The sequence below is a fragment of the Ictalurus punctatus genome, chromosome 11 (genome assembly GCF_001660625.3).
Source record: "Ictalurus punctatus breed USDA103 chromosome 11, Coco_2.0, whole genome shotgun sequence".
NCBI lineage: Eukaryota > Metazoa > Chordata > Actinopteri > Siluriformes > Ictaluridae > Ictalurus > Ictalurus punctatus.
The window spans coordinates 20,508,699-20,531,198 of NC_030426.2; the positions used below are offsets into that span (position 1 = coordinate 20,508,699).

Below are 22,500 nucleotides of genomic sequence, written 5' to 3' on the forward strand. Positions count from 1 at the left end.
GGGCGGTACTAAATGGGAAAAATAAATAAGCGGTTTACACATACTAACAATTAATAGTTCAGACATTCACCTCTCAAACCACACAATACAGTGTACGTGAATAGTAATGACACCGGCTTGTAGTGGTATATTATTTAGTATGTGGTTTGGGACGCAGCCCAATATTTGCAACTTCTACCGGGAAAAAAAGGAAATAATAACCAGAAATAAGCCTATATTGAGCACATCAGAAGTCCTGATCAGCCTGCGGTGCTCATGCACGGCTCATCAGCTACCGAATACACAAGTCATCTAATGTTATCTAGTGAACCCCTGACAGCCTCAGCAACTCGCAGCAGCTCAGGAACATATTATATTATAGACCTTTTTTTTTTTTTTTTTTTTTCTTCTTCCTCGACTCGAGAATCAAGTTTTATTTTTAACAGCGACGTCCTACACACTGTAGCTTTAAATAGGCTCTTCATAATGTTCTACAAGTCTTCTCGAGATACAGCTTCTGTGAGCATCACCCAAACAAAACCTTTTTTCTGCTGTCTTTTGTCTGCTGGTTGTTGTTCTGACTTCGTTGCTCCGGTTCTGAACTCGTACTGTATTTTTGTCCTGCTAGGCGATGAGGAAATACAGTGTATTGCAAGCGATTTCCACATTTCTTTCCCGTCTGGATAAGAGACGGTATCGGAGACGGACACAGCGCTGCTGATGTTTACTGATACGGGCGTTCGAGTGCATGCGACTGCCGTGAATATCGGCTTGTGCGTGTTGGCACTACTGGGGATTAACACTGGCGCCGGTTCAGATGAAAGTCCAAAAAGACTCGAGACAAGTTCATGCGTGATGCAGTGTGCCCTCCCTCTGTGCTTAACCCGTTTCAAACAAATGACCGTTTTCCAGTTGTACAAATCGAAAAACAAATCCCTGCCAATCTTCACTCCATCATTGTGTGTAATTCTCTCTCCATTATTTCTCCATAAAGGCATGCACACCGAATTTGAATATGTAAGCGCTAATTAGTGTTTCTCTATGTTTCTCATTTGGACCTTATGATGGAGGGCGATATGATTAGGCAGACTGATCAGTACGGATTATCTTTCCTCGTCTGCAGAGGAAATGATGAAAAGAAGGCGGAGGTGGTGGCGGGTCTTCGATTAAAGCCGTTCTTTTATAAGCATACAACAATAGCGGGGATAATAAGTTAGGGAGGAAAAGTACGGCGCCTGCTAATTGTGCTGATTTCACACACGCCCGGTTTGATGGGCAGCTGCAGCAGCCGTGTGCGTGTGCGTGTGTGTGTGTTTGGCTCATTTGCGACCGGCAGGTGCAGAGTGTGAATACTTTCCCAACCGTCCTTTCTTTGCTCTTGCTTAATGTCGAGCCTCCTCATTGGCCCATTTTAGTGCTTTCTGGATCTTTTGAGTATAAATGAGACCGAGCTTGTCCGAGACACAGTACACACATCCGTGCAGCTGGACCAAGTCCATTCTCTGCTCTGTACCACACAAGGAAATGACATAGTGAAGTCTGGCGATCATCTTCTCCTCTTCTCTTCTTTATCATAGTGCGTGATCACAATTTAAACTCCGTCAGATTGCATTTGAGATTTCCTCGGTTAGTACGAGTACCTCCGGATGCCGTCAGCCATTAAGATCCCCCCCCCCTCCTCCCCCTTCTTTAAGCCGTCAATCATGTAGTCGATAACTCCGTTCTGACGGTTGGGTGGATGAACTGAGCACTAATGCTTTCAGTGACATCATCGGAGTTATTTCCACGATGCACCCAGTCCTCTAATTAATATTACTCTCTTATTAATACTTTTCCTGTCACTTTCCACTCCCTCACCCAGCTCTGCATGTTCTCCCCCTTCCTTAAATGATTTATTTTTATTTTGGCAATTAGTTAAGACCGGCTTAGTGCTGCACCCCCATTTAATCCCCCGTGGGGTGATTAAAAAGGCAGCAGCCTAGTTTACACTGATTGTTTGAGTTTGTGTTAGAAGAAGCTGCACCACTCCTCAGTAAATTCCTCTTCATAACATAGTATTGTAGTGGATTAATGTGTGTGTGTGTGTGAGGTTTTGTTTTTTAAACAGTTGCCCAGATGTTAGCCAAATGGCCTGTAGTTATATCTGAGAAGTTATAAAAAAAACACTCTCTGTAACATTTTTCTTTTTAAAGAACATCACTACAGGAATTATAGACTGTATAACACTCTGTCTGTGTCGAAGAACTTGAACTTGAGATTCTGAATTCAGACTTCATTCAGACTTTCCCTCAGACTTGTTGTAAAGGGAAGCTAAAGGTCAGTTTTCCCCCTCAATTTAATAATCATGAAGGTTAACACTCGAAACCAGCATCCACGTCTTTTCGAACTACTGCTCATGCCGCGTCACAGAGCAGCATAACACACTCGGAGGGAAGCGCTGTCTGCCGCCTTCCTCATACACGAGCTCACGGACACCCGCGATTGGCTAGTGTCGCCGTGACTCGAGAGGATGTGAATATTATCTGCAGTTCGCCTCTCGTCCTGAACATCGCCATCTTTTCATGTTTTGAATTATGAAAACATGAAAAATTCAAATAATCATTAACGTTCAAAAAATTTAAAAATCTTTAACATTCAAAAAAATCATCAACGTTAAAAAAAAATTCATAATCATTCAAAAAAATTCATATTTATAAACATGATTCAAGTTAATGAATTTCACTGTTGCACATTTACAATGTTTTAATTATTTTTTTTTTACAGTAACGTGCAGTTTGTGCTTCGCTTGTGTGCACTGTACGCACATATTTATGATTTCTTGTCGCAATGTTTGTTACTCAAAGTAAAAGTAATTGAACATAATTGTTTGGGGCCCTGTTGTTAAAGTAAATGTGTATTTCAGTAATATAGCCAAGTAGGAGGGTTTCATTTACCAGCATGTCTATTAAAACACGGATTCTATGTCTGCAAAACTAACATTTTAAATGAAATATTGATAACAAATCTATATTGAATCGAATTGAAACCATATAAATGACCGTACTACATATCAACAACAAATAAATAATAGGACAACAAAATAGCTATGTTGCAACTAGGAAGCCATCAAATTCCATCAACCCCCCCCCCCCCCCCCCCCACACACACACACACACACACCTAGATGAATAGTCGTCTTATATGATATTGTTTGTAAATTGGATGAATAATCAAGATAAATGTGCTTTCAGAAATAACAATCTTAGCCATGATTGCCGAGCCCTTTAAATTTTTCAAGATATAATTTTTTTTGCCATTATGCCCATTTAAATGCAATTTTATGGACTGGTGAAATAGTCTTTCTTATATCCTTGCAGCTAGATAAGCTATTGTGTCTGTTCCAGTGTCCTATAATCTAAGGAATGGTCGGGAACGCTTTAGAGAAAAATACCTCCCGCTTCCCGAGCTAACAGTCTGGAAATGCAGAACCACCAGACACGCTACCTTGTGCATTTAAAGAGTATAACCGTTTGGTTCAGAGTAGAGAGTATACTTAAACATCACTGTCAATAGCCGTCATTATCTTACTGCCCCCCGTAACCCCTCTCTCCTTCCCTCTCCTGCTCAGGAAGGAAGCAGGTCATCCCTTCATCCCCTCTAATAGGCTCATTAGTCCTGCTGTAATGAAATAAAGCACGAGCTGTGTGCAGAGGCTCAACATTGTGTTTTTTTTTCCCCCTTCACTACAGCATCGGTAATGGAGCAGCCTGAGATTTGCAGGTCTCTGATCTGTTCTCGAACTCATCCCCACTGCTCTGACCTCTCGCTTCTCCAGACAGCGTGTGTCACTCTGCACAAATGAGCCGAGGCTGATAGAAGAGACGAGCCATGTCTCTGCTCACCAAACCTATCAATAGCTAATTGAGCTTATTGAGCAGCATGCACTAATGTCATTTTCTGGTATTAGCGAGGAGATTTCCATCCCTCCATCCATCATCTCCCATGCTTCTGTAACATTTTTGAAACTGAGATGATATATTTTGCCAATTGTGCTTCCTTTTGTAGCTGTGTTTATTATTTTTTTTTAGCCAATTGTGTGGTGGTTTTTACAGCATCGTTGTATTGCATCCTGGAGTAATTATGATGGCAGCTGAAAGGATCTCTCCTGTTTTTTCATCACGGCTCTGTGTTATTGTATAGAGATTAGCTCCTGTGCGTCTGTGGCTCAGTCGGAGCGTGAGTGTGGTGTGAGTGAATACGGTGGGTGATCTGCTCTGCTCTCTGTCCTGGCACCGCTGCCACTCCACACACTCCATTTCCAAGCTGGCACACACTCAGACCACCCAGGACCCCTGCTTGGATACGCCGAGGTCAGCTAAGGGACAAAAAACCCAGAGCCAAGGCTGTCAATCACATCCCTGAGAGACCGTGCACGATTGTGTGTACTGTGCTGCAGAGCACAATCCCATTTTCTGACCATGAATAACTCTCTTTGTGGCTTCTGTCGAAGAGTTCTGATTTGTTTAGCTTTCCTAACAAATGCGTCCCGAAGGTAGAAAGAAAGAATGATCTTCCTTTGCATGTGTGCGCCATAGAGCATTCCTTTTGAATACAACGTTTTAGGCAGCATTCATTATAGATAGATGTGTGACATTGATGTGGAATTAGAGATGGGATTTGATTGATTTTGAGTTGTAAATGTTGGCGGTGTAGGACATGTGGTGGATTAGTGGTTAGCACGTTTGCCTCACACCTGCGCGGTTGTGGGTTCTATGCCCTGTGTGTGTGTGTGGAGTTTGCGTGTTCTCCCCGTGCTGCGGGGGTTTCATCCGGGTACTCCGGTTTCCTCCCCCAGAGAACCCAAATACATGCATGGTAGGCTGATTGGCGTGTCTAAAGTGTCCGTAGTGTATGAATGGGTGTGTGAGTGTGTATGTGATTGTGTGCCCTGTGATGGATTGGCACCCTGTCCAGGGTGTACCCCGCCTTGTGCCCCATGCTCCCTGGGATAGGCTCCAGGTTCCTCCGACCCTGTAGGATAAGCAGTATAGAAAATGGATGGATGGTTATGCCTATGTATTCTGTTCTTCCAGCAGTATGACCACTTAACCCATTAATCATGAAAAATACATGACTGAAAGTACACCAGAACGGGAAAAACATGATTTATAAATGAATAAATTCTCTTGAATGTCTTCTGAGTATACTATTATTATTATTATAATTATTATTATATTCTGATTATTTAAATAGGTTTATAGATTATATCAAAATAGGTTTAGGTCAAATTGGGTAATTAAGTCTAAAAGCATGAAAGTCAGTTTTCTATTTAAATTCGTCAGCGTTCATGACGAGGTATCTGAAAGCCTTCTGGATGCTGGCTCAGGCTTGAAGAGGAATGGATCATTTCTTATTTATTCACTAAATAATGTATTATTTAGTAGGATATTTTTGAGTACCGTTGGCATTTTTTTTAGTTTACACATGTACTCCAGTGAATATAAGAATATCTCATTTTTCTCATCCCACTCCTATTTTGTGTACGTTTTTCTCTCAGACAGGCGTTTGTGATGAAAGCCGAACTCTTGGGGTGAATCTAAACCTAAAAGTCTGCTTGCTTTCTTAAGAGTGGTGAAGAAAGCAAGCTTGCACTGGTGAATATTGCATAGGTTAACCCTCGACACCTCCACTTCCATTTACGGCCATGAGGCCCGCACCGTATCTACACTCCTGATCACCTGACGCTTTCAACGACCAGCCCCTTTTCAAATCCCTGTCTCGCGTGCATCCGATTTAGCCACACACTGCTGTTTTACTGTCCATCTCTTTGATTACATTTCCTTGCACTCTGGCCTGCTGTCATGCTGGATGACTTGAGGAATATTGATGCGCTCCATAAGGAGATTGGTTTTTGTGAGCATGTGCTCCAAACTGTCAGTCCAGCTAATTTCACTGCTCCGCCTTTTTGCCCATGGTCATGATGGAACCTGGTCATGGGCGGGGTGTGTGTGTGTGTGTGTGTGTGTGTGTGTGTGTGTGTGTGTGTGGCTGAGAGCACAATGCACAACAGCTGCTGTCTAGTGGTTCAGACACCACCCTGTATTACTTTATGTAATCAGTCTGCCGGGGTAGCTGTCTCTCAGTCTATCCGTCATGAGTTTGTTTATGTATTTATTTATTTATTTACTTATTTATTTATTTATTTTCTGCAACGTAGATTATAAAAAATGCACTGCTAAAAATGATCTCTTGTACCATCTTGCTGAGGAGAAAACATCCCATAGCCTAGTGATGGGTAATGTGTGTTTCCATCTATTTTGATCAATGTACCCTTTTTTTTTTTTTTTTTTTTTACTTTTTATTTATTTATTTTTTTTAACTTTTTTACATTTTTTTATTTTTTAAACTTGGGTTTGTTTAAGTCTGAATGAAATGGATCAGCCACAACCCTGAACAGGGTAAAGCAGTTAAGGGCTTTAGGGGTTGTTTGTTTGAACGTTTCATTCTTCCCTGAACTTAAAGTTAAGGTTTCATGCATGAAGAGTTTGAACATTGTTGATGGACTGCAGTCCAGATGTTGACACAGCGAAGTATTTCAGTGGACTGAACCAAGCTCCACCCCCACCATCCAACTCTCCGATGCCCGCCAACCACATCTTTTCAAAGCGCTATCCGCCTCCTTATGCGTGCACAAGCTCACAGACACCCATGATTGGCTAGTGTCGCTGTGATTGACAGGGGAGAGAGTGTACACCCCTCCTGCCAAGAAAGCACGGCCAAATTTGCTTTATCGGGCTCGCATCCACGGCTGCTTATGACATCGTTGGTATTCAAACTCACGATCTCTGGACACGGGACTCTAGTTTTTTAAAACGTGAACCATTACGGCTTCTGGATCCTCTGATGTAGCATTTATTTAAATTCTTTAGCTCTGAGGGGGGAAAAAAAATGGGTTATCTCTAGACAAAAATCTTTTCAGAGTCACTGGTCACGAGTGGTAACGTGAAGCATCACTACAAACCGAAACGCAACCATTTCAAATTGATTTATAGCCTTAAACGGTCATTAAGGGTGACGCATTAAAAGGTAACAAATTGCAAAAAAAACAAACAACAACAACAGTTTTTAGAGAAGTCTAACGTGCTCCAGATTTTTCGAAAAGCTCCATATTTATTTGGCTGTCAATCGCCATGTTGTGTGCAAGAACATTTCCATCAGTAGTCGATGCCGCACTCGTTCAATTCTGAAAATATAAACCAGCTGCTCCATTTAGACAGGATGCGTAAAACACACTGCGTCCACGTTGTGTCGTGACACCTCTGCTGAAATGCCAGGCAGGTTCAACAACAAATGCATCAGTTACATTTGAGTGCTTGCTCCATCACAAATCTGTACTGGTTTGTACCGCTCAGCATTAATAGCATGATTATTGAGGACTGTTGAGTACACTGAACTCATTAAAAGTCTAAACTGCTCAGTCAAATAGTTAATTCATGACTTGATTAATATTTCGATAGGCCAGAGTAGGTCATGTGACCTTTAGATACTGAACAATCGGTCTCCAAACATTGCAGCAGATGTCAGACCTACAGATTAGACACATAGAGCGAGCTTCTTTTCTACATCAGTGCTCCTCCTAAACATGTTAAATCCCCAGTATAGATGTCCAGAGTTAGAAATTGAGGGAAGGAGAGAAGAAAGATTAGAGAGTCCTGTGAAAAAGTAATCTCTCGGAACACAGCGCCCGTATCTCCAGCCAGTGGGAATATAAGGTCTGAACGGGCCTCTGACAGGAGTCGCTGATTAAAAAAGTCCCGCTGCTTTTTGCTTAAGTGTGCACTTTGAAGTTTTAGAAGGTTCTCTGGCTCACTGTCCGGCCCACATATAGAGTTGCAATCAAAATGATTCAACCCCCATTGCAAATCAGGTTTGTTGTCAAAATGTACAGACTTCCAGCTGTTTGCAATGAACAAATCAAACAAAAACAATTGAAATAGTTCAACACACCGAATGCTTCAAGTGGTTTCCCCAAATTCAACTGAAAATGCAACTTATAATAATTTCTCCAGTTTCAAAATTATTCAACCCCCTGAATAGAATCCCTGGCAACAGCACAATCAAGGGCTTAATTAGTTGCACCAGGTGTGCTTGAGATGGAACACATGAAATACCTGAACTGGCTAGGGATAGAAATATATGAAATACCTGAACAGGCAGTTTGTGAAAAACCCTCGAGTGACTGCAAAAGACCTGCAAGACTTGGTGGCAGCAGGCACTGAGGTTTCAGTGAGCACAGTAAGGCATGCACTAAAAGCAGAAGGTTTCCATGCCATAACTCCAAGATGTACACCGCTACTGACCCAAAAGCACAAGAAAACTCGGTTCAAAATCATATAAATAAACCACAGAAGTTTTGGGATTCTGTTCTGTGTAGCGATGAAATAAAACGAATTTTTCAGCACGATATATCAGCGGTATGTCTGGAGGAAGAAGAATGAAGAAAGAACACTCTGTCCACAGTCAAGCATGGTGGTGGCTCGGTGATGCTCTGGGGCTGCTTTGCATCCTCTGGCACTGGAAACCTGCAGCGTGTGGAAGGCAAGATGGATTCATTGAAGTATCAGGAAATCCTAGGAGAAAACCTCATGCTGTCTGTGAGGAAGCTGAAGCTTGGGCGTCATTGGATCTTCCAACAGGACAATGATCCCAAGCAGACCTCAAATTCCACCAAGGCTTGGTTGCAGAAGAAGTCCTGGAAGATTCTACAGGGCCATCACAGTCACCTGACTTGAACCCCACAGAAAATCTCTGGTGGGATTTGAAGAAGGCGGTTGCAGCACACAAACCCAAAAGTATTACTGAACTGGAGGCCATTGCTCATGAGGAATGGGCTAAGATTCCTCAGGAACGCTGCCAGAAGCTCTGCATCTCGTTTGCAGCAGGTCATTACAGCAAAAGCGTGCTCTACTAAGTACTGAAGGTTTTTTTCCGTGAAGGGGTTGAATACATTTTGATTGTAGCTGTAACTTTCAGACAGCCAAAGACACTCATCACTCTCAACTCTCCTACTACATGCATCCAAAATTACATCCAAATTAAATCAATCTCTCTCTCTCTCTCTCTCTCTCTCTCTCTCTCTCTCTCTCTCTCTCTCTCTCTCTTTATCGCTCGTCTCTATTGTTATATTTTGTTTCGGACACAGCCCTGACAGAGCCATTAAGCACTGCTGGCTGTCCTCTATAAAGGACAGCTGTTCTACTCCATTTCAGTAATAACGTTGGATTTGTCACTGTACTAATTCGGTTAGTCCAGAAATAACAGGAAACATAATAGCACTCTGCTAAAGCAGCGTGTTTTTGTTAGCTGCTTTTGGTCAAAAGTGGCTCTGTATGCATGACCTCTGCTCCTCCACCCATGCATTTAATTCCCTTATCAACAGAGATCCTCCAGCGCAAACCAGTGTGTACACGCTGTGAGAGAAGCTAACGGCGGCGTTGGCTTGTTTGTTGACAACACGAGCTTACCCGATTGTACAAGCTTCATTTTAATCCACCTAATACACACCTTTCAAAAAAGTAAGAGCCTGTTGCCTTGATGGGACACGCGTGACCTTTTATTTGATTTATTAATTAAATACTAAAAGGTGCTGTTGAGCTGAATTGATGCTCAGGTTTTTACACAGGCAATTTATTTGTTTGTTTGTTTGTTTGTTTTTAATTGTATGTATGAGCTGACTGCATCTGTGGCTGTGCATAGACCGGTTTTAATTTAGAAACTGGAGATGTTGATCATAGTGCTGTGTGTGTTTGTGTGTGTGTGTGTGTGTGTGTGTGTGTGCACAGTCTTGCTCTGTTTATCCTCCCATGAATATTTACAATGGAGTGGATACGCTCCCTACAGGCAGAGACAGATGGAGTGGCCTTTTTCAGTTTGCATGCTCTGCCCGATCAGTCGCCTATCAATAGGCAGTTATTCTAGTCTTAGTGTGTGTGTGAGTCTTTATATACTTGTATGTTTTTGTTTGTTTGTTTGTTTGTTTGGTTTTTTTACTTGACGTGGAACCTTTAATCTTTAAGTGAGCACTCTGCATTAGCTTTGCTTTCATTTTCATCCTCTTTAAAGCAGCCATGTCTCATTTTGTCTAGAGAGCTCTATGGCTCTATGGTACGCCACTGCCATCTAGTGGCTGTTTTAACCTGCAAGCTTCACCATGCTTCCGTTTCATCTGTTAAATAGTGAGTTGGTATTGTAGCATCGTGTTCGTCGAACGCTGTCTAATCTCATCGTCTTGCATTTGTGTTTATTTTGCAGAAGGAGCTGAGCCTTCCCCGAAGAGGCAGTTTGTGAGTATCCAAACTTTTTACCAACCGTTTCCTCTTACAGAACGAAGGAAAGTCCACTCTGAGCTGAGCGCCGCACATCAGTGCCACCTCGTAATTCTAGATTGGTCGAAAATGGATAGATCCGATAGGATTGGTATGATAGGAATTGTAGAGTAAACCACAACAGCAGCGTTTTATTGAGATGTTTGAAAGATGGCGCATTATGGGTGCACACGTTATGACACGAATCATCAGGGATCAGTTCGTTTCCATTACCATTTGCTGAAGTGATGATACTGTACCACGATTCCATGAAAACGAAACCCGGACCACTGCGTTTGAGAGGACCGGTCCTCTCAAAAGCAGTGGTCTGGGGTTCGTTTCCATGGAATCATGGTACAGTCAGGTGTGGAAGCTAACCACGCTCATGTGCTTGGTTCAACTCGTCACACTATTTCCACCGACATTACGAAAGTCTAAACGGGAAGTAGTTGTTATAGTTATCATCAGGAGATCAGCTCCTTGTTTGCTCGTATGACGTTGACGATGACGTTCCCTGCACGTAGAACACGCTTTGCTTTGCCGTGTGATCGTTGCTACAACCATTTTAAAAAAATGCAAACGTGTGAACCTAGTGCAAACCTGCATTCACAGAACTGGAGTGTGGAATTGCGCAAAAACTCCGCACAGTTCGGAAGGAGTTCTTCCATGTGAACGCGAGCACGTGATCACGAGGCCCACGTATTTGAACGTCAGGTGCTGGTCAGGGGTATGAGTGGGAACGTGTGTTTTTTAAGATGAATGTTCAAATCGGATGTTCTGTGACCCCTTCACTGTGTTGGTGTGTGTGTGTGTGTGTGTGTCTCAATTTTTATGCATTCTCATTCTTCACATGCTTAAAAAGTGTAATACATGCGGTTTTTATTCTACACATCCTTAAAGGCCATCCAGTGACCTTTGTGAGTTAGTAAGACGGTTTTAAAGGCACTAGTTGTGTCCCAGAAGGGCCGTTTTAAGAGCGCTGGATGTGTCACGGGGCTCTCGCTGAGTTTGCACTGGTCATGTCTTGACGACGCTCTAAAACCGAAGATTAATAATCATAAGCTTTTTAATAGCCAGGTCCCTGCAGGGTTTTGCGATCGCAGAGACGAACACAAAGTCAAGCAGACTCTGAGGAGAGATGTTCGGAGGAGCTTGAAATTTTTCAAAGTCACAGCGGATTTTCCAAAGTTTCGGGTCATGTGACGTCATCACGACGCACGTGACTCGAAGAGGGCTTCGAGTACAGCTGAAAGGTCTCATTTACCGACGGACATCACTGCGAAAGACAATTCGTGCAATTGCGGTTCAAGAACTACAAAAAAACCCCAGCTCAATAGACGCGGCAAGTTGCATGGCAAATTTAGAAAAAAGCCGCAGCAAAATCATGCATTTTTGGCCGCAGCTATCACAAAAAACCTCTGCCGAGTCCTGTACGGACCGATCCATCGTAAAGTGAACACATTAACTTGTTACAGCACTTCTGATGATTGTGTAACATACTGCAATACGGATTCGCCATCTCCGAGTAAACTGTGCTCTTGCTTGAAGCCATCTCTAAAATCTCGTGGACAAACCTGGGAGAAAATCTTTAAGTGATTAATTCTAAACATCTCCTGGATGACGAACCACAACAGAACGGCTTACCTTCAGAATAGTGCTTCATCCTACCATTTGAAGAACTACGAATGGAAGTAATTAGGATGTCACTCATTGCTTGTTGTATTCGTAAATCTATATCCGGATGGATCCCCAAGTGGAAAAATGTGGTTATTATTAGAAAAGTGAAGCACTTTTTCCCTTTGACATCCTCTCAAACCAGCCAAATAAACATTTATGATTCCTGAAGATGTTGTGTGCAGCCGCCAGAGCACAGTGTAGTAATGCTGGAGTAGAGGTCAGAGGTCAGCAGGGTTCAGGTCTGGAGCAGATATAACAGCTGAGTATCCGTGCAGCCCAGAGCGTATTTTAACACTCCTCCGACCTATTTTTAACATGCTGGTGCCCCGTGAGGACATTTTCTACCCTTATGAGGTATCCTTATGTTTCTTTATACAATACGCAAGAGGAAATATCTGCTAATCTACACAACCACTCAACCATATGGAGACACTTTTGGAGACTGAAATGTTCCTCATGATCTTAAAAACCTTTTGATCTGAAGGTGTGTGATTAAATGTTTGAAATCGGTGTTGCAGATAAAAATATAATCGTGCCGACATATTCATTTCTTTCATTAGAGAACTAACATTTTATTTACAAAAAAATCTTCTTTTTTTTTTTTTTCTTTATCGGACGACTTTTAAACGCAAATATTCTGAAAAGCTGCCAATAAGAGTCCGGCGTCGGTGTGAACTCCTTTAACACTGTTTAAAAAGCATCTCAGGGAAATTCCTCAAGAAATCGTTTGAGAAAATGCCAAGAATACATTTCTGGAAATTCTAGGCGTAAAGGGCGTCTACTTTGAAGATGCTAAAATGCTAAATTATTTTGATTTATTTTCGATTTTTTTTTTTTTAATCACAACATAATTCCCATAGATCCATTTGTGTTACTCCAGAGTTTTTATGACTGTATTATTATTATTCTAAAAGGTGGGGAAATGATGATGATAAAAATAAATAATGATTGTGTAAACTTTTGACCGGTAGTGTATTGTTACGTAATAAGACTATAAACGGAAGCAAGCACAGATCAAAGTCTTTATTCTCAAACTGAAGTCAATAAACACGAAACATGGTCTAGACTGGAAGAGAAAATCGAAGTTTAAACATGAAACTAGATTCGAGGCATGGAACAAGAACAGGACATGAAAACACGACCGCTTAACCTAAAGAGGACGAAAACATACGTAGCATACTTAACTGTATTCACCTATACATTCATTTAATATTGCGTGAAGTGCACAGCAACATGAGGGCTTTAAATAACAAACATAATCACGCTTGAATACTGAAAGCTGGGACCAATAATGACCCACCCTCGAATATCAACCAATACCTGAACAGGAAGAGAACAAAACCAAAACAAAGGCACCTGTCCATAGGAAACAGTCCTCCTTACGTAATCTCGTGCACACGTGCGCTCTCCGGCTGTCCGTGCATGTCTCAGCGCCATCTGCTGGCGAGATCGTGACATGTATATTAACGCCATTTATAAACTTGCAAAAGATTATTATTGTTTTCCTAGTTCAGTATTTGAATTGTAAAAATCTCCGAGCTGCTTGTTTTAATTTATTTATTTATATAAATCAGTGATTTGTTATCAGAACCTCAGCAAAGCTACGTCTGACGCGTATGGTGTGTGGTGAGAATGAATTTTTGCCCTTTCGCTCACGTCTACAGTGTTTACACGTGTATAATACGTATAAATACAATGCTATACTGTACAACGGTGTCTTGATCCGATACATTTCCCACTCAAGCGCCGCCTTAAAGCGGCTCTCCGTTCTCAATCGGGTCAAAACATTCAACGTTGGAGACGTACAATAACTGAACCGATATAATGATCAGTTCAGACTCTTGGCAGCGTATAGCGGCGTAATAAACCTGTGCGTTAGATTGTATTAAAAACGAAATTAAACACGATGAGGAATGCAGTACATCTTTAGCTTTGGGGTTTGTCCGTGCATGTGTATTTGATTCTTCGGTATTCTCTGATGATGATATGACGAGTTCACTGCGGTTCTTCCCTGTGCTGAAAACTCCACAATGCTGCAGGCCTGGATTAAAGACTCCATCGAATCAAAGGCCTTCTATTCTGACTCGATTAATCAGAGCAAACACACACACACACACACACCATTGTTTGTCCTTGCAGCAGTAGCTCATATTACAGTGTTATTGCGTTTACCTGTCCTGTCCTATGTCGTTATCATCACTCCAGTTCTCATAGTGCGCATTATTTTTTTATATCGTTCACCTTGGCTGGACTTTACACATGGACTTCTTTCGGTTCTGAGATGGACACCACGTGAAGAACGACAGCTGCAGACCCTCCCCCACACCGAGGTCTCGTCATATCACCGGAGTAGTCATGGGAGTGTATATGAGATTGAGGCAGCATTAGTCTAGCAAACTCGTTCACTCTCTTGACCGCCACCACGTCGGAGAGTAATGGATTTGATGTTTCTTCAACCAGATGCTTTCACTGGAGCCGGAGTCTTCATTTGGCCGTTATTACCACTCGGAAACTAACTATGGGTTACGGCTTTCGTCTCAGACTGACGTCAGGCCTCGGCGTTCTCCTTTTGGATTCGTTTACCTCTCTACAGCTTGCTGCTTACGCGTGCGGGTTGTTGCTTTGGTAAAGTAGACGTTTTGGATGGCGTGGTGCCCTTTAGCTTTTAAAACACGCTAAAAGTCGGAAGTCAAGGTCGCCGGTGGTAGACCAAGGTTCTCGTCGTCATCGTAGAACGTTCTCGTCGTCACGGCTGTACAGACTGGCGGATGATCATGGTCTTAAGACAGAAGTGACTCGAGAGTTCTTTAGTCTTGCTGCCTGACCCAGTCACACCATATCAGGCATGAAGAAAAGGAAGGAGCGAGTAGGAGCACCCAACCTGCACATACAGTAAGCCTCTCACTATCGACTGCCACAGCTGTACACACACACACACACACACAACACAATCTCTGTCACCTTTAAATAGATGTGCATATGCAGAGCTGCTAATATTTCCCAATAGATACCGAACTCTGTTGAACAGAGCGCTTGTTAAGTTCCTTGATAAAAAACTAAACAAATAAAGACAAAATAAATGAGTCGTAATTACAATCGATCTTAATATCTTTGCTTTAGTCTTTTTTTTGCTGAACTTTACTCTTTTATTACAGCAGAGGAAAGCGCATTTCAGCGGCTCTCGATTTTATATATAATATCTATATATTTATATAAATGCAATGATTATGGGGAACTTCTGTAGGAAAGCAGATGGATTTTCCATTTGGTAGGAAAGAAAAAAAAAATTCATGGCTTTGAGGTGATCACACCTGATGTTTAAAATTCGACAACTTTTTCACCACTTTGATTTGATCAAAGATTTTTTTTTTTTTTTTTAGCTACTCCCTAATAACTCACCATGAAAATGATATAGACTTGTGTATATGGAAATTACCTGGGACAAATGACGACAAACGACCCTGAAAGTGTCACGTCGCTCAAATCGCTATTCACCGTTCATTGTGGGCGTTATTCTCTTTAGTTTACTGTTGGTTACCATGACTCACTGCTAGCGCCAGGCTAGCGCGATAGCCGTACAATCTATATGCGGAAAGTATATAAAAGCACCCAGTCGATCACGTCTTCCCGTGCGTAAAAAAAAAATACTGATGCGCTAACATCAGAATGACCATAAAACATTTTGCTTTTCATGAGTTCATCTCGGACTGGAAGGATACGGTGTACTGAAATAGAGCGTCGATCACACGGACACTGTTCACGCTCTTCACGCTCAGGAGCTTTGAGGAGAAACGAACTGCACTCAACATCACTCTCACTGCCTCCTCTCCTTAATGTCGATCCCTCCTTTGAAAAGAATGACTCCGGGCCGTGTCGTCAGATCATGTGGCTGCCGGTGTGGTTCAGAGATCGTTATTAGCAGTTAGAATGGATATTAAAAAAAAGTCTACACACCCCTGTTAAAATGGCAGGTTTTTGTTGAAGTTTAAAAAGGAAACCAAGATTAATCAAGTGAAAAACAATCAAACATTTTAAGGGCGAGAAAAAAAGAAAAAAAATCGTTCATCAAAATGGACCAATCTCATGTATACAAGTAATCATCATACAGCTGTGTTCATCATATAAGTGAAATTATTCCAAAAAAAAAATACCATCCCCACGGTGAAGCATGGTGGTGGAAGCGTCATGCATTAGGGCTGCTTTTCTTCAGCCACAGCTGGGGCTTTTATCCAGCTGGAGGGATTCATGAATAGCTACAAATTCCAGTCGATTTTAGTGCAAAACCTTCAGGTGTCTGCTGGTAAGCTGAAGATGAAAAGGAATTCCACCTTTCAGCACGACAACGACCAAAAGCATTCATCCACACCAACAAAGGAGTGTCTTAATTAAAAGATGATCAGTGTTTTTGAATGACCTCGCCAGATCCCAGACCTGAATCCAACCAAAGATCTGCGTGGAGGCCTGAAGCGGGCTGTACACAGGAAATGCCCTCACAATCTGACACATCTAGAATGTTTTTGCAAGAAAGATTATTTGAGATTATTGCCAAGTCATGACGTGACACGCTGATGGACTCTTCCACAGAAAGACAAAAAGAGTGGTGGAATGAAATCAAAAGCTGCTTCAGCAAAGTATCCGCGTAAGACGTGTGCGCACATTACGCAACCAGGCTACTGTAAGTTTTTTATCTTTCCTGTTTTTCCACTTCATTTTGTTGTCGTTCACAGTGATGATGGGAAAAGTTCTGAAACAAGTTCTGTTAGTTTCTGCCATTTTAACCGGGGTGTGTAGACTTTTTTTCCTTCCCTTATATCTACATATTTGTGATGGCATAGGGGCGTTTGTAATTGGCATCTGTGAAGTTATTCTCTATTTTCTATTACATATCGTTAGTTTAAACTGAACAATGTTTTTGTTTTGAGCGCATCTCAACCAGAAGAGCAGACGCAGGAGAGACGGACATTTAACAGCCGTCATCCGATTATAAACCGAATCGATCTGGCTTATATCCATGTCGTACGGGCTTATATCCATGTCGCTATCCAACAACTCCATCAACCCACTTGGCTAGCGAGGGTTTAGACATGTTAATCAGGCAGACTGACGGAAGGATTATTAAAGAGTAAATAACATTTCTGCTCCATTTTAATTAAATGTTTATTGGGTCAAAACTATTTTACATACAGGCGTTTTTTTTTTTTTTTTTTTTGCCAGAATTCAGCCACAGCTACATCTGATGGTTTTTCCCCAGACTGTCACACATTATATTAAGAGGACAGAAAGCCCAGTCAGTTTATGTAGTTTCTTGTGCATTCAAAAATTTTTTTTTTAAAATCTGCATTTCAAGTTTCATGTTCTGGGATAATCATAAACATACCTCAATTTGTCTGTGTTAGTGAGAGAGATCTGCACGTAATTTAACATCTCACTCAAATTCTCGAGACTGACCTCAGCTTGGAGAGTTTCCCAGTCCCGGCTGCTGTCTCTGTCTTTAGTATAGTACGGCATCTACATTTTTGTATCTTCAGAGGGTTTTCAGTCTATCTGCACGGCACATGGAACGAGCTCAGGAGCAGATCTCTGGCATCTCAACTTCTCACCAGCTTGTACAGAAACGAGATTTATTCACGAGCCTGTCCGGGAACGCTCTCCGGCTCGGCAGATTTTATTTCACACTGCTGGCTTTTCGAGGAGCGGCACGGTGTCGAGTTTCAAACCTTCGGACTTACAGCGTGGACATGGTTAAGACCCGTAGAGCTGAAGTATGCGTTTCTGGACACTGTTGTGTAGCAGCTATCAGGAGATTCATTCACACCTGCTTGCACAGAAACACTTCCAGTCGGCGTGTGACCATTTAAAAACATTTTTTTTTTTTGCTCTTTACTTCTTTTTTCTTTTCTTCACGGTGCCGCGCTCACTAGAATCTGGCCAACGGCTCAGTTCCGTTGCCACGGAAACAGCAGCCTCCTGCAGCACCTCCTCAGCCCCACGTCTTTCTCCTCTTCCTTTTCCTCTCCTCTCCGCGATGGAGGGCCTGAAGAGGCCGCCTGTGCCCCGGGCCCTGCCTCCGACCCGGCTCTTGCCCTCGGCTCACCCAACCCCTTAGTCTGGAGGTAAGGAGTGAACACACTTCCGTGTCTCACGCAGCATGGAGATTAGTCTGATACTAACCAGCAAATAAAAATGAACTCCATATATTAAAAATATTCCACTTAAATGGAATTGCATCACTAAACGTCTTACATCTACCTGAAATGAAAGCTGACCTTTTTTGTTACCCGTTTTTTTTCTTGTCGTATTGTGCATGAGATACTAGTAGGAATCAGTTCAAGGACGGCTTTTTCTCCCTCTAAGCATTTTTTCTCTCTTCCAAACACTAGCTAACATTGAGTGAAAACACAGAGCCTGCTTGATTCATAAACACATCACAGTACCAGAAGAAAAACATGCTGTATTTCACTTTATCATGAAAGGGAACCTTTTTTTTTTTTTATTTAAAAAAAAAAAGAGAAAAAAGTTAGCTTTAGATCTAGATCTAAAAAAGGTGCAGTTTGTGTTTAAAAAAAAAAAAAAAATAGGGCAGAAATAGGGAACTAGTTGGCTACGGATCGTAAAGCTGAAAAACCTAAAAAGTTGATGAAGGTTGTCGCTACTTGGTATGCACCAGACGCACGTACCATTTCCTCTACACCGGCTTGGCTAGCTACTGCGCTACGATTGTGCAGGAAGCTAAAACGGTAAAACATGAAACATTTACATAAAAAATGCACGCCGCAGTGATTTAATAAAAGTAGCGCCTGCATGAGCGCCTCCAAGCGGTTCTCTTTCAATCATTTATTTATTTATTTATTTATTTTATTTAACGATCGCCACGAAATAACAGTCAATATTTTAACCATCAAGTCCCTCCACGATTTCATGATTTTTTGCAAAAATATTGCGAATCCCGCAATATTCGGAGGAGCCGACCATCAAAGGTTTATTGGTGTGTGTGTGTGTGTGTACATGTGCTAATGAGGCGCCGTAATGCCCAAACACTGATCGTGAGTGACACCTGGGTTTCTTTTAAATGTTTCTTTTGTGTGTTTCCAGCGTTATTAAGCCATTTACGAAGAGCTTGCGGAACATGTGATGGAACTAAAAACAACCTGAAATTAAAACTCCGACTTTCTTTGAGGCGATCAGACTTCTTTTTGTCAGTATTGATATATGCTGACTCGTTTGAAACCTTTCCAGGCTTTTTTCCACTAATGTTTAGCTTCGAGTCAGTTCTAAGCTTCATTCGTCTTTTCCCTATCATACATGTGTGGTGTGAGTGTGTATGTGATCTTGTTGTGCTTGTGATTTAGTCTGTGTGGAGCACCTGCTGTGAGCTGCCTCAAGGTGACACAGTGCTCTCCATGCTTGGCTTGACTTGCTTCTACCTCTGCGCACACACACACACACACACACACACACACACACACAGACAGAGAGTCTAACATTCTAACTAGGTCTGTCATGTCACCATAACCTTCCTCAATCCTCACACGCCCCTGCATCCTTCTCCTCATTACACCGCCTCTCACCAAATTCAGCTGTACTGTCCTCTTCCCCAGTCGTGTCCAACATCTTCCCTGCTAGATGATGCTGAAGGCATTGTTCTTACTGGACAAAAATCCCACAAAGGCAAAGAACCACATAATTGCGTGAGTGTTAAATTCATGCGAGTGTGTTCATGCTGGAAGGCATTAAAGGAATACTCCAGCATCTATTTCTGCACGCATGTCCTATAAATGATTATAAAGCAATATCTTCCCAGTCTTGAAATGCAAATATAAGGGCAGTTGTTAAATTCCATACTAACGACTATTGAAATATACGACCGTACGAGACAAGTTAAAAATGAAGTCTGTTACATCTATTAATTCAAGAAGTAGTGAAAATGGCTTTAACTGAACAATTCAGGAAAGCATTCTACAAAAACACATCTTTCTCATAATCATCTGCCCTGAGACTTCTCCGACTAAATGGGTTTCGAGTTAACAGGTTTTCTGTTCGGATGCGGCATTCGAACTCGGGAAAACCTCAGACGGAAAAAAAGTACGACGGGATGGTCGTTCAACTCGGACGACGTCGACCGATAGCTGTGTAACAGTGTAAGGTGGCACGAAACGTGCGTTGTCCAAACGTGTGATATCGGCGTTCTACAGGGTGGCACAAAAATCTCCACACACAGGGGACTGTGTTTGCATCGGCTGTGCTTTCATCAGTGGATGTTCATGGACCTTTTGGTGTGTCTGCAACACTTCCAGTCCTTTTGAATTTAAGTTTGGCTGCAGTGTCGTGTGTGTGTGTGTGTGTGTGTGTGTGTGTGTGATGTGATGTGATTGCCATGTTTCCTGTTAAAGTCCATTGCAAACTTGCGATAGCTTCCCGATCCAGCCATGAGAATGATTTCAACACGTTCTTCTTTTGTCAAAGCCTTTTGTTAAAGGCCGTCTGAGGAGATATATATATATATATATATATATATATATATAAGTATGAAACATTTTGGAAGACATTTAGCTAAATAGTATTCATTTCCCATATGTGTGGAGACTCTCGGGACACCCTGTATTATTTACATAGAGTTACAATATATAGAGAGCATGCTGGTCACATGATCACGTTTGTTTGTGGAGTGCTTCACCAGCACTTGTGAAGTGACCGAAAGCCCGATAGCTCGGGATTGCATCGACTGACAGTGTTATACTGTTGCACAACTAGGTTTATCACCGTTAAAAAGAGCTCTTGGGTAGCTTTCAAACACCATCCCCGTGCCGCTACAGCACCCAAGAAAGAGGCCGCGGAACACCGGCATTTTGGAGCTATATTTCTCTTACAGAGTTCATTATGTTTCAATCGATCGTTTCCCCCCACTCTATTTATGCTGTCAGAATTATCGGGAGAATTGATCATTGTGGTCATTTTTACGATATGGAGAACCTGTAGTACGGTTTGTTTACACTATTAAACCTCTGTAGCGGTTTTTAATTTATTTCGTTTCATTCAGACAAAAACGCACATTGTTTTGCAGTGTTTACTTTACCAAGTCTTTTCAGTCATCATATTTCTTCATTCAGCTGTTTACATTTTCTGAAAATTGAATCGGCTATTGAGCGTAGTGTATCGTTACGCCCCTTTTGTCCCAGCCCGAGTTTTCTGACACAGACACGCCTGAAATCAGAACAGTACGGCACCGCACGCAGTCAGTACCAAACTACTTGGTAAAACCTGGTTTTACTTGATATGTAGCTTTTGACTTGAGAAAAGCAGCATCACGACGCAGACAAAGCCCCCTTCACGTGCGTCGAACATGAGTGCAGCTGAAAGGTCTCATTTACCAACAAACATCACTGTATAAGACCGTGTAGAGCAAGTTTGTTCAGTTGCAGGATAATCATCATCATTTTTGTCATATTTGGTTATTGTTGCTTTAGATTCAGTTGATAAAACACTACAGCAGTTTAAGTCACTTTAGTAAGGATTTAGTAAAGATTTAGTCTTCTCATCCTCACATTTCCCCAGTTACTCTCATAAGCTTCTTTCACACACCTGCAATATTTTTAATAAGCAATGGTAGCGCAGTGGTTAAGACAGTGGACTCCTAAGCAAAAGGTCAGAGTTCAAATCCCAGCTGTACCTCTGTTGGGCCCTTGAGCAAGGCCCTTAACTCTCAACTGCTGTTGTATAGAATGAGATAAAATGTAAGTCTCTTTGGATAAGGGCATCTGCCAAATGCCATAAATGTAAGAAAATTTCTTCTTCTTTTTTTTTAAAAAATAAAAACGAAACAGTTTATATTTTCCATCACAGTCTTATTAAAGCCTTCCTCCTTCTTCTTTGTTGTACAGTGGATTAAAGAAAGTTTTATAGGAGCGAAGTCTCTGACAGTGTCTCTAATATGCAGCAGCGTCTTCATCGAGAAGCAGGCGAATTTAATAACGTTAATATAACCAAAACGTTTTCCCTACGCCTTAATAAAAGTACATAAAATAAAAAAAAATGTCTGGTGCGTAGATGCTAATTTGCGCTGAAGGCGCATGACCGTGTTGGGTGTGGCGTATGTAAAAGTGTGTGGATTGTGTTGAAGTGTAGCTGCTAGGCTTGATTTTGTTCTGTTTGTGTGGAGAGAGAGAGAGAGAGAGAGAGGTGTGCAAGAGGAGGAGAGGGTGAGGGAAGGAGGGAGGGCGGGAGGGAGGGAGCGAGTGTGAGGAAGGCGACTGCAGCTCATGCTGCCTCTGTCAGCGTCACAGGTTGTAGGCAGTCGCACCAGCTTTCTGACAGCTGGACACACACACAGACACACTCGCAGACACACTCGTTTAGCATGGCTGTCGTTCATCCTCTCGTCGCCTTATGGCATTTGGTGGGTTTGAGCTGTGTGTGACAGAGCTGATCGTGAAGAGCCTGGATCATGTCTGACTCTTTCTGGACTGTGCTCTCTAATTTCTCTTTGCCTGAGAGGAGCATGCTG

The 22,500-nt window shown here is 42.0% G+C and overlaps 1 protein-coding gene and 1 long non-coding RNA gene across 7 annotated transcripts in view; one reads left to right on the top strand and one right to left on the bottom strand.

Moving 5' to 3' along the window:
• mast2 (microtubule associated serine/threonine kinase 2) overlaps nt 1–22,500 on the top strand; it is a 153,001-nt gene that overhangs the window by 81,917 nt on the left and 48,584 nt on the right. For 3 of the 6 annotated variants that reach the window (XM_017479805.3, XM_017479806.3, XM_017479809.3), the window contains one exon: nt 10,270–10,301. In XM_017479805.3, the coding sequence (XP_017335294.1) occupies nt 10,270–10,301 (32 nt within the window). Of the gene's footprint in view, nt 1–10,269; nt 10,302–14,185; nt 14,892–17,920; nt 18,113–22,243 lie in introns of those variants that run through there. The other 3 variants (XM_017479807.3, XM_047158425.2, XM_017479808.1) reach the window with 3 other exon arrangements.
• On the bottom strand, nt 13,009–14,313 carry LOC124628639 (uncharacterized). The gene is made up of 2 exons (XR_006983234.2): nt 14,172–14,313; nt 13,009–13,436 (listed from the first exon to the last, which is right to left on the bottom strand). It is a non-coding gene; the product is annotated as an uncharacterized LOC124628639 (long non-coding RNA).